General features: G+C 40.6%; 1 protein-coding gene across 4 annotated transcripts in view; it reads right to left on the bottom strand.

The window, feature by feature from the left end:
* Window positions 1-16,624, bottom strand: part of LOC124804890 (ADP-ribosylation factor GTPase-activating protein 2) — an 85,734-nt gene extending 69,110 nt beyond the window's left edge. For 2 of the 4 annotated variants that reach the window (XM_047265259.1, XM_047265261.1), the window contains exons 1-4: window positions 16,430-16,624; window positions 16,025-16,216; window positions 4,426-4,557; window positions 2,617-2,688 (exon numbers count right to left, since the gene is read on the bottom strand). In XM_047265259.1, the coding sequence (XP_047121215.1) occupies window positions 2,617-2,688; window positions 4,426-4,557; window positions 16,025-16,216; window positions 16,430-16,504 (471 nt within the window). In that variant the 5' untranslated portion in view covers window positions 16,505-16,624. The remainder of the gene's footprint in view (window positions 1-2,616; window positions 2,689-4,425; window positions 4,558-16,024; window positions 16,217-16,429) is intronic. The other 2 variants (XM_047265262.1, XM_047265263.1) reach the window with 2 other exon arrangements.
* Window positions 16,625-16,996: the final 372 nt, after the last annotated feature.

Below are 16,996 nucleotides of genomic sequence, written 5' to 3'. Positions count from 1 at the left end.
GGGTCACTTGAAGACTATTATGTGGATAGTGTATCATGGCAGTGGGTCATGACTGTAAACAGGTGAGAACTTTCAACTGTCTGAGGGGAGAGCAGCAGTGCGGGGGAGTAAGCCCCACCTCCTTCTCAGAGGGCTGCCATCCTATGTCTGCGTTCTGTGCTTCCATGAAAGCCGAACTGACATAACAGTCATAGCGACAGTTCATTCCTGTTGTTGTGGTGAGAATTGCATTCACTCCCTTTATGCACCAGGATTAGTCTCTCTCTCTCTCTCTCTCTCTCTCTCTCTCTCTCTCTCTCTCTCTCTCTCTCTCTCTCCCCCCCCCCCCTAAAAAAATAAAAAAGCAAGCAAGCAAGAAATCCATGACACTAAGCAGACTGGAGTACACAAAGCATTTGGTAGTGCCTACAGTGCAGTTGTTTGCTGCAGCTGGCAACGGTAGTTCGGAGTTGTTGACCTCTACTGGTTATCTTACGCAATTACAGTTCAAATTGGTCCTCACCTAAAACTGCCACGATACAGTGTCTGTATATCATCCCCCACTACACTTTGGACTGCTCTGAACATGTGCGAATCTGACAGCTTGGATGTGACAGAAAAATTTTTCTGGGTAGCATCTGGCTGCTTGCTTTAAGTAACCAGAAGCCGGAGAATGTGCCGCTCATATGTAACTTCAGCTCTGTGCATGTCGATGAGTCTGCTGGCAACTACTCAAACGAACCTAATGTAAACAGTTGCGATGTCATGCTCACTTGAAAGTAGTTTGTTGTTATGAAATATCGAATAGCTTTGTCCTCAGGCCTTTGACAAACTTTGCTGTCAGCAGATGCTTGTGTGCGCATTGTGTTTTGTTGTTGAAAATGGTATGTTTCCTTTGCAACTTAAAGTTTTATTTTGGTGTTTTTCTCTCGTTTATGTTTTATCGCTGCAGAATATTCTGCAGCAGTGGGCTAAACTAAAATTCTTTGCACAAGAGTATCAGTTCTTACCATCAAAATTACAAAAACTTAACTGAAAATTAAAACAATGAAAAATACCCCAAATTCTAAAAATTCCCTAGGTTTTTCTCCGCTTTCTCCCAGATGAAAAAATTCTCAGGTTTTTCCTGGATTTCCCAGTTGTTCTGGGGCATATGCACCCTGCACCTGTAGACGCAGAAGGAAGAAGCTGCTTCCCTAGCTGGCTGTGGAAGTGTTTCCAAAGATGGAGCCGTGAGAGCCACAAGAGATGGTGGGAGACCTGGTATGGAAAAAACTGTGGAAGAGGGCGGGGGTTGACGGTTATGACTTTCACGTAATAGGTAATTATGTCAATAGGATGTAGGCATTAAATTTTTTTTATTTATTTTTTTCCCTCCATCTCAGTTTATGATTGGCAGTCAATAGAGTTACATTCTTGTAGCTTCTTTTCTTGCTTATTGCCTGGACACACTAGTAAAAGTGGAGGATGGTGTTCCATACAACTGACATAAAAAATGACTAACTTTTCCTGGGAGGACATTTCCTTCAAAGGCTAAAATGAAAGCACCTGTATCTGATTATCCTTGGGACCTTTCTGTATGTGCTGGACAAACTGTACGCATAGCTGTTCGACATTCACCCATAGCTTCTCATCAGTCCAGAGAGTAGGGTCACTGTGGAAGATAACTTCTTGGACCATATTCAGTGTTATGTGGCGCAATGGTCATGGTATGTCCCCAGTCATTCACATGTCTGAACAGCTGTACCATTCTTCTGGTTAAATACGATATGTTTCATATGCAAAACATCCCCCGATATAATCCACTCCCATTGAGGGCTCTATCCACGGCCACCATCTAGCCGAAGCTAAGGCATCTGGCTTGAGGGCTGTTGCCAGAGTTCTGAAGCCCTAAGAAGATGCGTTAGCTACTCCTCAGAACGTATGGGGAGCTAGCAGCTCAGGCATCAGTTATGTGATCCCTGTGTTGTCAGTGGCCTCTACTCAAAAGGCACGTAACAACCCAACCAGCTCGTTTTGACTACCGCATTGGCTTTTAAGTGTGTATTTGAGTCTATGCAGCTAGTGTGCTCAGATAAATTGTAACATTTTGTGCAGTACATGCTAAGTACGGTGATGGTGTCCTTCCCCTGTTGGTCCAAACTACGGAAAAATTTTCAGAATGAAGGTCAAGCCCAGAAGGGGGTAAAAATTAAGCCGATAGGTAATGTAAAGCAAAGGAAACCAGAACCTTGGTGATAGTCAGGTCAATGTCAAAGGCTGCTATCATGAGAAAGCACTTAAGAGAAAGGACAGTTGGAGATAAGAGACTGAAGCACAAGAAAGGAAGGTGGTGCCTCAATAGCTTGGGGCCATGCACACACTAACAGAAGAGTCTTAAGTCTACTGAGGGGAACATGCAAGAAGGGGAAAGGGGCTGGGGAGGGGCAGGTATATTGAGTCATAGCTAGAAAAGCAACAGGATAGGGAGAAGAGTGAATAATGAGATAATGGTGACAAGAAAATTTCTCATTCTCAGCTACTGAATACACACAGAAAGAGTTAATTGTTTATAATGCACAAAAAATTCTGCTTTTAGGTTCACACACTATTCAGTTAGTGAGTGAGTGAATAAAACCAATTATTTGTTCTGCTTACTGTAGCTTCAGTAGATTTTCCTGTTGAAGACAAAGGTTTTTGTGGAACACAGAGACGCCATTTTTCATCATCCTAATGCATTGAGAATTACAGATTCAATAAATGTTGATCAGAGAGCTAACATAATCATTTTTTCACATCCTTTTTGAGTTCATTGTTTTCACACTGATATGAACACAAATTTTACGGGAAGATTAGCACTAATTTTTAACAGTGTATTTGAAATCACAATCCTACTTTCTCTGGTGAGTGCACAATATTTATGTTCACTTAGTATTTTGCTTTCCAGAACTAGAAGCTACCTCCCATGAACATGTGTTAATACCTGCCATGTCTGTCTATATTTGCAGTGAGTTGTGTTTTTACCCATCCTGAAATTTTCAGAAAATGTTAAGCTGCTCAGTCAAGTGCAACTTCTATATCTACTGGTTCCTCTAGAATTTACAATACGAAGAGTATATTACATTCCATGTGCAATCCATATATTTTAAATATACTTCAAATGCCTCACAAGTGAAACACTGACTTAGAACACTATTAAGATAAAACTGCCTTAGAATAAAAGACGTTCACACCAACCGAACACTCATTAGCTGTATAAGGGAGTGATGACAATGAAAATTTGTGCCAACTGAGACTTGAACCCAGTTTCCCTGCTTTACACAAGTGGTCACCTCAACCATTGTGGCAATCTGTGCATGACTCACGGTCAGATACAACCCTCCATACGCATTCATACTAGGCAGCAACTTTCAATTACAATGTCCTCCCCTGTACAGGATTACCTGATGTGTATACGAGTACAAGTTGTTATGCACAAACGTTGGTTATGGAAGTTTGGGTCCAGCATGGAAGTTTGGGTCCAGCCATGAGTCGTGCATGGACAGCCACCGTAGTTAAGGCAACCACTCACGTAAAGAGGGAAATTAGGGTTAAAGTCCCGATCCGGCACAAATTTTCACTGTTGTCTCCCCAGATGGTTGTTTGTATTTGCAACAGCGAACACATTTCATGTATTTCATAACAGCTGAAGTCACTGTAGTGCCTGTTCCTTCAGACATGCGTGCATGCCCAAAGGAACACTGCATTGTTCTTCGTAACACCACAGGCACTGCCATATCATATTTTAGTCTTGCACAGTATAAAAGAAAAGGCGTTTTGAACAATTAAAAATAGAACTGTTGCTAACTTTATCTTATGAAGAAGCTTTCAGTTTACAGGATCAATTGAAAACAACAACATTCTGAGTGAGTGTTTTTAAAGTGGACTCAATTCCTCTATAGCATTTCTTTATCTTATGCAGATACTTTTTTTCACTAGAAGAAAAACCCGAATAAGATAGCAGCAGCACTATGAGGGGAAAACTAAGAAGAAGCAAAGTGCAATCAATCTTTTAATGCTATCTGCTGATTTCTGTAGACATGACTGACACAATGAAAGATCCTCAGACTGTCAAACCCCTTGAGAGAAATGAAATCTCCAGGGAAACTATCCTTACTGCTGACCAGAAACATACTTTTCCTTAGACAGAATGAAGTATATCTTGAATAACTGCATAATGTACTTATCCACATCAGTTTGGAATGAATAACCTATTAAAAACTTCACACATTAGAAAAATTCGAGAAATATTACAAGCTCTTTGAGACATTTTCTCATATTGCTAATGAGAGAAGGTGATTAAGGGTTATGTACTGGGTAATACCTGGAATAATTTTTAGCACAGTTAATAAAAGTTATTATTAATGTAACAGTACTATATGTGAAGCACAATTTGAAATGATTAATGATGGCCTGAAACTGTGTTACCTTTGTTCCATGAAGTCGCATGGCCTGAATAGCTAAGTGGTGCAACTTCTCTCTGTACAGTTGGGCAGCACGTGAATTGTATTTCTGTTGCGCATCTGTTGAAGTACAATTATGCTGGCGAAAAAATGTCATCTGAAAAAACAATTTTTTAAATATCACAGCTGAATGGGAACCTGATTCGGTATACACAAAGTAGTTAAGAAAGAGGATGAATGTCTATTTACTAAATGACTAAACAGGAACATCTGGGGCTCCAGATTGTGCAGTGCTTGTTACACATCACATTAAGACAAGAATGGGGGGGAAGAAAGAGACTGGGGAGACAACTGGGAGAAAAGATAGGCTAGAAAGATCTATCAATAGTTCCAATGATACTGGATATAAAAAAATAATAAGGAAGAAGAATGAGACAAAACAGAGGATGAAGAAGATAGGAAGTTAACATACTGGCGTTTACTAAGACCTAGTGAACATCTCGATCTGTTATATACTACACTGCCAAATTATGCCTCCAAAAGATGGAAGTAATGATGATGTAAATTATGAATTTATTATCTGAAGTTTGAAGTAAGTAGACAGGAAGTGCCCTCCATAGCGGCTAGTGCTGAAGGTACAAAAATGTTTTTTCACTCCCCTATGTTTGATAAGCATATTACTTAATTATCTCTTTGTATGCATTAATATGATACTGGAAAGTCCTGGGTGGAACACAAGCACAGCAAGAAGCAAAAGTAACCTATATGCACACAGCTGAGACACTTAATAGTCGACAGGCACACAAACCAGATTAAAAATGTCAAGCGCCTCTGGAGCTAGAGGTAATTTAAGAATGAGCATGCATGCGCATACAAGTTCTCTCTCTCTCTCTCTCTCTCTCTCACTCACTCTCTTTTGAATTAGTGAGTTCCAAAGTACATTGATCAAAACAGCAAGTTTGCTGCCAAGAGAGAAATGTGATTTTAGTGCAGGTCAAAACATAAGTTTCAATTATATGCTTGTTCTTTTCTTACCTGTTTCACTTTTGGAATAATACTTTTTAGTATATTTGGTGGTTATTATACAGGAAGTTTACTTGTTCACTGAATTTTTGATAGTTATAATCTAAGTATGACTTGTTTACATACCGAACCACTTATGCTTTGCACCAAACTGTTAACATCCGCATGTATTTTACATATATATTTTGCTGTATACCTTTTTCTCGTTACGCATCTGAAGATTTGACATCTCTTTGTTGCATTAGAAAATATCTCTTACTGTTTTGATTTCTGTTAGGTGAGGCTTCGGTACTACATTTTGTTTATGTGCGAACATCTGACGTTACAAAGTCTTTCAAAGTGGAACAAACATAATTCAATTAAGAACATTCTTTTAGTTTAGATTCTTTTTCTTTGCTACTGATATTTTATTTGACAGTCAGTGATAACTGTGGGACTCACAGTAGAAAAGTAAGTAGTGGTGGTGGTGGTGGTGGTGGTGGGGAGGGACACCACATGATGATAAAATAATACACAATGCAGAAAAAAATTAAAAGCAAAGTAGTATGTGATAAAACATGAAACTGGGGAAGATAGGCACAAGTTGATTAACGTACAAGTCAAAGATGGTGGTAGAATAATAGAAAATTCCCAGGGATTGGTAAATGTTGTGAATTACTACTACTTTGATAATGTGGAGAAATTGCAACAAAATCTTTCTAAAACATATGTAGCCCCCACAATGAATTACACAGCAAAATGGTGTTTCTTACAACAGAACCTGAAGTCATGAAGGAAATAAGAAGCCAGCAGGAAATTATGAGGTTCCAGTCTCTGTCCTGAAGATGTGCACACACACAATATAAATGCCACAAACAAACATAGTAAATGAGTCTTCAGTTCACTTACTTTTCAAGGGTACCTACAGCATACACTAGTAATGCCCTTACTACGCAGAAAACAAAGAAAACTACAGGCCTGTTTTACTACTGCCAATGTTCTCAGAAAGGATCTAAAAAATTACAAAAGATAAGACTAATGAGTAACATGTATAAATACAAGGGCTGTTCAAAAAGTATCTGACTTTTATTTACAAAATCAATCTTTATTCAGATACAGCTGTTTGACACTCACTCACTTTGTGTTCTGCCTTATGGGGGAAGCCTGTCAGAGAGCTCCACCGCATGAGCATCTAGGGAAGTGATTCCAGTGGTGGTTTCCCGTTGCATTTCACAGATGATAATGAAATGATAATGAGGACAACACAACACCCTGTCCCTGAGCAGAGACAATCTCCAACCCAGCCGGGAATCGAACCCGGGCCCCTTGGCGTGACAGACTGCCGCGCTGACCACTCAGCTATCGTGACAGACTGTTTGACATTAGTCACCTTCAAAACAGTGCTCTTCAGCTTCTACACGCCTTTGCCAACACTGCTCCCACTGCTGGAAGCATCGCTGGAAAGCCTCTTTTGGTATGGTGTACAGTTGCTCTGTCAAATTTTGCACCGTGTTCTGAAATATTGCCCTTTCAGAGTCCTTTTCCGTTCCGGGAAAAGCCAGAAGTCACTCAGTGCCAGTTCAGCGGAACAGAGGGGCTGGTCAAAAAACTCTGAATTAATTGAGAATGATGAGTGGGAGTGTTATCGTGGAAAAAGTGCTGTCTGCCAGCTGCCTCCTAGTCCAACCATCTGCATCTCACTGCTTGACGAAGGCGATGAAGAACCTTTCGGTAGTACACCTTAAGGCCCCCCACAAACGCTACTGCATGCTTGACAATCACGCTTGCACAAGCATGCTTGTGCAAGCTTGCTTGACCGTGTGTAGGGTAAATTAGTGCAGGCATCAGGCTTGCACAAGCAGCTTGATGCTTGACCAAATTTCGATTATGCTTGCTTGTACAAGCCTCCAAGCATGTCCATGCTTGCTCCCGTGTGCCTGGAGTAGGGAGGCTTGAACAAGCACACATCTGTCATTCGAACACAGACTATGGAGAGGTCTCGTTTATTTAGATTTTGTGTCGTTTCCTTCTTCGTTCTGATGTCAGACCGGGAAGTGTTGGAGGAATTTATTAGGTGCTACGAAAGACACCCATGTTTATGGAATATTAAAAGTAAAGAATATCATGATAAAATGAAAAGACGCGGCATATGAGCTGCTTCTCACCAAGTACAAAGAAATAGAACCACCAGCAACTAAAGATACTGTTATTAAGAAAATTAATACATTACGAACAAATTATAGACAAGGAAAAAGGAAACGTGACAGCACTTACAAATCAATGGCTGCAGCAGACGAAGTTGACAGACCTGTTCTGTGGTACTTTGATCTTTTCAGCTTTTTAAATGAACATGAGACACCAAGATGCTCTTCGAGCAATTTACAAGGAATACAGGTAAGTGAGATAGATTGGTAGTGGTATTTAATTACAGTAGCATTGTTACAATTAAGATATATGCCTATGCTTTTATTTGTTTATACTATACTGCAATACATATTGTTTTACTGCTAATGCACAAAATTATGTTGCAAGAAACTTGTCCTTCATTCACAAAGTAGTTCATAAATTCCTCTCTCACATGTTTAGCATCAATTGGAATGTTTCCTGCAGTAGACCTTTGCAATGATAGCATATTAGAATCCTCTGTTGTTAAGCCATAAGACGTCACGAGGGAAAAGGATTAAAATACGTTTCCTCATTCATCCGAGGTAATTATGCCAATCACGAGGATATATCTTCAATTCACTCCGTAAATTTGTATGAGAATACGATTTTCGTTTTTTAAGCCACTCTTTACTCCACATATCGTGTTTCCTCTTTTGTTTTTTCTGTAAAACAAGCAAAAAGTCTACAACAGCAAGCGCATCGTCGTCTGTGCTAGCAAGCACGCTTGCACAAGCGTGATTGTCAAGCATGCAGTAGCGTGTGTGGGGGCCTTTACTGACATTAGTTCCTTCTGGGCATACTCATGATGGATCAAGCCGCTAGAGTAAAAAAATGACGACCAGCATCACCTTCACATTGCTGCAGACCTGCCTCACTTTTTTGGATCTCAGGGATGCGGGAACTATATTTCTGGGTTGTAGCTGTAACCTATGAATCACACCAGTGATCACTGTGATACGAAACGTAGTACTAATGTTCACAGTATTCAGCATGTCCTGATCGATATCTGAATCAAGTCGTTTCTGCTCAGTTGTTAGCAACTTTGGCACAAATTTTGCTGAGATCCTCCTGAGGTCCAAACGTTCAATTAAAGTGGAATGAATGGATACAGTACTAATTTTAACCTCATCTGCCAAGTTTTCTGATCATTATTTGTCTATCCTGCATCACAAGATGGCCTTATGTGATCAAGAACCACATTTGTGGCATTGAGGGCCTACCTGAACATGATTCATTCTTTGATGATGAGTGGTCATCTTTGAAGCAGTTGTACCACTCTTATTTCTGTGGTACGCTTTGCTTCATCCCCAAACACTTGTCAAACCTTGCACATTGTTTCAACTTGAGAAGTGCCAAGATTAAAACAAAATGTGATGCAATAACGCTGTTCCACTTTTACTGTCATTTTGCCCATAACACAAAATATGATGAATACCATGTGCGTGTGTTCACTTGTCAAGAGCTGGCCGACGCGTTCCACATAAAAAGATATCAGGCACGCAGCCTAGACACGTCTATAAACACAGAGACAGAGTGTGCATGCCCTGACACTATCGTTGGTTTCAACAATAAAATATAAGGTCAGATTCTTTTTGAACAGTGCACTTTGGTTTCTGAAGAGGCAGAAGTACAATATCAGCTACTGCAGGGTTCACAAAAGCGGTTCCTTAAGCTCTTGACATGGACGACAGTATTGCAGGCATATTCTTAGCTGTGTAAAGGTTTTTGACGTTTGTTGAGCATAAAATACTACTAAACAAGCTATAAGCACTAGGTGTAACACGAATAGTAGATAAGCGATTCCAGTATAACCTGGAAAACAGGGTGCAAAAGGTAGAGGTAATTCAATGTCTGCTGATGATAAATTTTTAGGAAAACACTTGTTGGACAAACACATCACCATAGGTGTTGCCTCAGGGCAGTATATTACATCAAATTCTGTTCTTAGTATATATTAATGGGGTCTCTGACAGTCAGAAAGACAAGGAGGAAAAGTTCTCTTTGCTCATTACAGCAATGTCATAGTCACTGATAAAACAAAAGAACTCCTATTAGAGAAAGCAAATGAAATCATAAAGGATGTTTACAACAGTTCAGCGAAAGAGGGAAAACAACTCAGTCCCACTGAGCACAGATGATAACCCTATAGATTACGAAACAAACATAGAGTTTTTAGGGAGCAAACAATGTCAATTAACAATTAATGAACATACGAAGATGTCATCATCAGAATGTTATGCTCTTAGTGTTACTATCAGTTCATAACAGCCAATGTCTTGTGGTGAGATACTATTCCTACATCTACACAGCTTTTGGCTGTGGGTTTCTTAAGGGCACAAAACATGGAGAAAATTTTCCAACTGCAGAAAATGGCAGTACAAATAATAACTAGAAACAGTAGTAGGGCTACTTGTACAGAAATATTTTTTTTTAAACAAAACGGAGTATCCTTACCACATCAAGTGAGTTCATCTATACCAATCTGTTGTGCTTATAATAGAAAACATTACTAAGTATTTCACTAACACACTGTTCACAAGAATTAGGGGAACACATGTGATAACTTGACCTTAATGCATTGGTTGAGATCTTTGCTTTCAAAGTAAGCAACAATTACAGTCAGATGACCCTCAGAAAGAAGGGAATATCAGTGTCCCAGTGTTTTCTAGTGAAGTACAGTACATTGATGGCAGTTGTCATTTGTGGACGTTGTCTTCAATAAAGCACATGCAATGCATCATCTTAACGTAATACAAGTTACAAGGGCAAGTTACAAGGGCAGTCCGTTTGACCCTAAAGGTTAGGCCTTCAGACGTGTTAGTGCAGATGTCAATGCCTCTCCATGTGTCGTCTGTAGGTGGTGAACACGCTATAGGGAGCCAAGTCAGTACACAAGGTGAGTTGGGCAAGATCACAGACACATTATAACCCCACGTGACGACCGATATCTAGGCATCTCTGCATTGTATTGTCGTACAGATAATTCAGAGCACTGCAAGACTAACTCAGAAGGGGCACTGCAGCCGCTGTTTCCAATTGGAATGTAATGTTACAAGAAAGGATCATGACCTGGACTTCCTCCTTGAATACACCTCCTGACATAATAAGACCTTCAGTTCTGCCATTCCACGTCAACCGGCAACTTAATCACTGGCAAAAGTGTCCAGATATACTCTGATGCAAGATGATGGGCATGCCCATGTTGCAGAGACCCATGGAGGTCAGTGCCTGCCGAATGTTGTAAGTAATTGACAGATTTCCACAGTTCTGTGATGATGTGATGGTTAGTGTTTAACGTCCCGTCGACAACGAGGTCATTAGAGACGGAGCTCATGCTCGGGTTAGGGAAGGATTGGGAAGGAAATCGGCCGTGCCCTTTCAAAGGAACCATCCCGGCATTTGCCTGAAGCGATTTAGGGAAATCACGGAAAACCTAAATCAGGATGGCTGGAGACGGGATTGAACCGTCGTCCTCCCGAATGCGAGTCCAGTGTGCTAACCACTGCGCCACTGTGATGATGTGAGGAGGCTGCAGTGTTGACAGCCATAAACACCCTGTCATTATCCATGGTCGCCTTCCCACTAGACAGTACATCAAACAGATCCTGCTGGACCATGTGGCGGCTGCTGCATACGACAGTGGCCCAGAATTCCTTGTAATGCCGGGGCCCATGAGGTTAGCGTCAGCAGGGATGTCTTCGTGAAGCCTGGACATTGAGGAGTGAGTCCTGACATAAACCCCATCCTGTATATGTGGGACATGCTTGACATACATGTTTGTGGTTGTCCTGTTCAACCAGAGATTCTCCAAGAACCTCATGGGCTCTCTGAAGAATGGGAACGGATACCACAGGGTGACCTCTGCAGACTTATAAGGGGCAAGCCACATAAGTGTCAGGACAGTGATAAACGCTCACCAAGAGCATATGCATTACTGGAGCTCAAAGTCCAGTGGAAAGCTCCCAGGATGATGGGATGAATGGCTGTTTCCACTCTGTTTTTGACACCTGTTAGACATGTCAGTTCTTTTTATGCAAACAATCAAGGATGTAATGATGTTTTGTTGTGGACTCAATTTGAGAGAGATAAAGGTTTAATTTAGTAACATACCAAGTACTCAATTGATGCTCAGTAGAGTATGGCAGGTACCCAAAGTCACATTCCTCGAATTCTTTTAAGCAGTGTATTTCTACACATAATTAGGGAACAAGAGTCAATATGAACTTTCATTTACCAAGGAAATACAAACAAAAATCTCAAAACATCGTTTTCAATCAAGGAATAAAATCTTACAATGAACTGGCCAAGGTGATGAGAAAGATTATTATAATGAATCTGTTTACAAATGCTGTTAAAATATATATGTAATTCATACTCAAGAAGTAAACAATACTTGGAGGTGATTCTTAAACTTCTCCCGGTGTATTTCTTGCTCGAACAGTCCACGGGTGTACTGCCGGTCCATAGTGTTCAACGGGCACAATAATTCAGCGATCAGACATGTCGCCATCATCAGGCACGCTGACGAACTGAGCTCCTGAGGGCAGGTGGCCGTCCTAAATCCCCTTCCCCCACGAGGCATTCTCTCTGCAGTCTGCGCCCGCATGTCGGCGGTCGCTGAGAGTCTGGCGTCGGCGTCTGTGGTGGCTTCGGTGTAACTGCCTAGCCGCCCGTTCGTTTTCTTTGCTGAGCCTCTTTTTAATTAGACTCAGTGCTGGTCCCCATGCCTTGCTGAGGTTACAGCCACAATCTCTGTTGATGAGTCCATCCCTGGTACGGATTTCAATAGCCTCTCTAATGACGCTGTCCCAGGATTTAGACGTCTGTGCCCAGACCCTGGTATTTTGGTAGTCCATTTCGTGATTTTCGGACAAACAGTGCTCTGTGACTGCCAACTTGTTGGGGTACAAAAGTCGAGTGTGCCTCTGATGTTTTCAGCAACGATCTTCGATGGTGCGCACTGTCTGTCCAATGTAAGTCTTCCCACACTCACAGAGAATCTGGTATATGCCAGCCTTCCGCAAACCGAGATCGTCTTTGACACTTCCCAATAATGTTCGTGTTTTATTGGGCGGGCAAAAGACAGATCCTACTCGGTGCTTCCTCAATATTCGTCCTATTTTCCCCAATAGTGCGCCAGTACATGGTATATAGGCGGTGGCTATCTCTTCCTACGTGACTTCGTCCATCTCCACACGCTGTACTGTAGAGGTGGGGCGGAGAGCGCGTCTGATCTGCCATTCCGATAACCTGTTTTTTCGAAATACAGTTTTGAGGTGTTCCAGCTCATCGGGCAGACTCTCTGTGTCCGACATGGTGATCGCCCTGTGCACCAGTGTTTTTAGTACCCCATTCCTCTGCAAAGTGTGGTGGCAGCTATTTGCATGCAAATGCAGGTCAGCTTGCGTTTTATTCCTGTATACCCCATGGCCCAAAGTGCCATCCGCTCTTCTTTTGACCATGACGTCCAGGAATGGTAACCTTCCTTCTGCTTGGATGTATGGAGTTAAGGTGTGTAAGGAAGTCTAGGAGCTTGTCCCTTCCATGGGGCCATATCACGAATGTGTCATCAACATAACGTAGAAAACAAGCAAGTTTATATTTGGATGACGCCAAAGCTTCCTCCTCGAAATACTTCATATAGAAATTCGCGACCACAGACGAAAGTGGGCTCCCCACTGCGACTCCTGTTTGCTCACAGTATTCTCCATTAAACAGAAAATATGTGGAGGTCAGAATGTGCCTGAAAAGGTCGGTCGTCTTCTCGTCAAATTCCTGTGCAATGAGCTCAACTGACTCTCGAAGAGGCACCCTGGTGAATAACGAGACAATGTCAAAACTCACCAGGATATCCAAGTCTTTCAGCTTGAAGTTCTCGAGACGTTTTACGAAATCCATAGATTTCCGAATGTGATGAGGGCATTTACCCACATAATGGCTAAGTAGTTCTGCCAGGTATATGGCCAGCAAATATGTAGGTGCCCTAATGTTGCTGACAATTGGGCATAATGGCACCCCTTCTTTGTGGACTTAATGGACTCCCTGAAGTCTTTTCTGAAGGTATTTGTCAGGAGTGTAGCCTTATACGGAAGTGAAACATGACTGACAAGAAGTTTGGGTAATAAGAGAATAGAAGCTTTTGAAATGTGCGACTAGCAATGAATGTCCAAAGTTAGACGGGTAGATCAAATAATTAATGAAGAGGTGCCTGAATCAAATTGAGAGAAAAGAAATTTATGGCACTACTTGACTAAAAGATGGGATTTGTTCGTACGACACATCCTGAAGCAATCAAGAAATTGTCAGTTTGGTAATGAATGGTAATGTGGGCAGTAAAAATTTCAGAGTAAGACCGAGGCTTGAATATAGTAAGTAGGTCACATACAGATGTAGGTTGTCTTAGACAAGCAGAGAAGAAGAGGCTTGTACAGAATGGACTATCAAGGAGAGTTACAGTCTTCTGACTGAAAACCAGAATAGCAACAAGACCAATACAATTAATGTGCTAAACAGTTCTCTTACTGCTGTACCACAACACTGAATCGAGAAACATACAAGCTAACAGCAATGATGGTAGAAAATACCTCAAGCACCATAACCGTAGCGGCATAATTTGATCCCTGACAGCTGGCAACATTGCAAATGGTTGCAAGTGAGAACAATAGCCATCTATGGAGCTCTGGCATCACTGAGGTGTTGCCTTAGAGACATTTACAAAATTGTGTAACGTGACTGGTTGCAGTGCACATGAAGAACTGCTGTGCCCAGCCCACTGCAATGTCAGGGACCTCCATAAAGTCATACGATTATAGAGACACTTTGCACAAAGTTATACACACTTAACTGGAGGATTATTGTTAGACAATGCTAACTGAGGGCAACTAGAGTAACTGATATCCAGCATTGCAGGGTTTGTAACAGTAAAGGTCAGTTTCTTTTTAGGCCGATCAACCTTGTGACTTAGATGCAAAAGCAATAGACAGTGAGGGTCACATATTAATAATGAAATATGCTGACCAATTACGTTCAGATCATAACAACAGCTCAATCATGGATTTTACAGAAAAATTACAGGATTAACACTGTGAAGAGATTTATAAAGCAGACACTACAGCTGGAAAATTTAACTCTTGCTTAAGCATATTTTGCATTTTTTTGGTCTTGCTTTCCCATTAAACAATAGAAGATAAAATTAAACAGAAGCTGGGTCCATTGAAGAGTAACACCTTGGATTAAAGACTGGAGATTTGTTCTAATGTGTTTCCCCTAGCTCTTGTTCATTCTTAATTTTAATACCTGTCAATAACATTCACACAAGTGCTGCATAGTAGTATATCTTTCACACATGTATATTGAATTATTAACTGAAGCGAACAAGTGTAACTGATCTTTAGAGAAACAGGCATATTTTAAATTATTCTGAGTCTTTTACCAACACAGAACTCCACTTCGGACAATGATCAGTTTGATACTTCTTTCCTGAAAACTGCTATACCATGTAAATTTTAAATCTATGGCAAACTCATTCAAATACAAGTAACAAATATATTAAGGAGTGAATGTTGTACGAACTAAGTGTAAATATATCACACAGTTTTAGGTATGGCAATGATATTTGACAATAGATTTAGAAATTATTACCATTCTTCTGACCTCCAAACATCATAGACTGATACGTAATTTTAAGTGCAAAGGCAACTATTTCATTTTAGTTCACTGCCAACCCAGTGGACAGAGAAAGAAATTTATCATTCAGAAGTCAGACTTCCAGCTGTACTTCTACAGCAATCTACACTAGGGCCTATTAGTGAAAAATAAATTTTTGGCTAATATAACAATAGTTTAACATGAGTATAAACCCCTACACGTCTCTCATAGTGATCGTGATGGTAAGATTAGACTTACTAGAGCATGCACAGAGGCACTTGATCAATCTCTCTTCTTACACTCCATATGAGTATCCTCTACCATGTGCTTCATAGTGGTTGCAGAGTATGGATGTAGACGAAGAAATGTCATTGCTGTACACTCTTTAGGGGATGTATGTAGTAACAGTGACTAACAATTTAATAACACTGGCATATATGCTTGTTTCTTAATACATTTTATTCTACACTCCTCCAAATGAAAGCAAATTACATTCTACATGCACACAAAATAATGCCTTACAACAGTATACGAGCTTAAAATAATGTATTTTCTGGACGTAGTAAGTTCTTTGGTACCTAGAAACTTTCGAAGTAGCATATATAAAGGCCATAACTGAAGTAGCAATAAGCATTGAAAAGTTAGAAATCACAGTGTCTAATTTGTCTCATGCCCCATAATCACATTTGAAAGGTATATTAGTGGCTCTCACTACAAAGAAGAGGGACGTAAGATACATTTTGTGATTGAGATGTCTAACAAACTAAGAGATACTATCGGCTATGAGCTTTAGGATCTTGAATACATACAGCATTTGCATTTCCTCCTAACTGCATCTGTCGTAACTGAAGCCATGTCCAATTCGTATCCAACTGTGTCGATCGAACAAATGTCAAATGAACGCCAAGGCTTCTGTGAACTGCTGAACAATCAATGCATATGAAGACGCCGTATGTAACACTTGCCCACGTTGGATTCTTCGCATCACAATCGAAGCAAGACTGTGCAAGAAAACAAAATCAACAATGTTAACTTTGGTAAATAGTGCTTTAGGTCTAACTTGGTGACTTAACATATAGCACCAACAATCGGGAGGAGTTTAAGTAAGACTTCTAATATAATAAATAATTGAATTAAATTTAAAGCAAACGCTTGAACAGAAACAGATGCGAATAAAAAATACAGAGCACTTTTTGTTACTTCACATACTGCACCTTGTTTGTTGGTATTGAGCGTAATCTTTTAAAAACCAGCTGGATGTCATTTTTACTTGGGCACTGATCTGACATTGTACCGTGTGTTACCTAATTTTAGAAAATTCCAGTTCCTTTACACAGTGTAAAAAGTGAAGTGAGCTGTACGTACGTAACAGATACATTTAATGTCAGACGTCAGCATACCCACAATGCACTTGTCACTTAGTTCAGGCGCGTACCGTATAGATGGCATGCACTCCAACAGAAACATAGGAGTGTCTAAATTTCGGAAGTTCGTCTGACATTGTGCTGACGGCTGAAATCGGAAAGCGATCACGTGACGTCCCATCTCACTACTTTTGAGATGCCACGTTGGGTCCGTTGTATTTGGGTTGTTTCCGTATTATAACTTGCGATTTGTGAAAGCATCCCGTTTTAAACGGCGCAATGAAAATTTGTCACAAACACGTCACTCTAGATACGATTTGATATACAATGTTATACAGCTATGAAGGTCCTAAGGAGATTTTAATATAAACAGTGTTATAATTTCAGAGTATGTACAGTCGCTGTGGTCCTGTGGTT

This window comes from Schistocerca piceifrons, chromosome 7, assembly GCF_021461385.2.
Source record: "Schistocerca piceifrons isolate TAMUIC-IGC-003096 chromosome 7, iqSchPice1.1, whole genome shotgun sequence".
Classification (NCBI taxonomy): domain Eukaryota; kingdom Metazoa; phylum Arthropoda; class Insecta; order Orthoptera; family Acrididae; genus Schistocerca; species Schistocerca piceifrons.
This window is presented reverse-complemented; position numbering and strand designations above follow the sequence as displayed.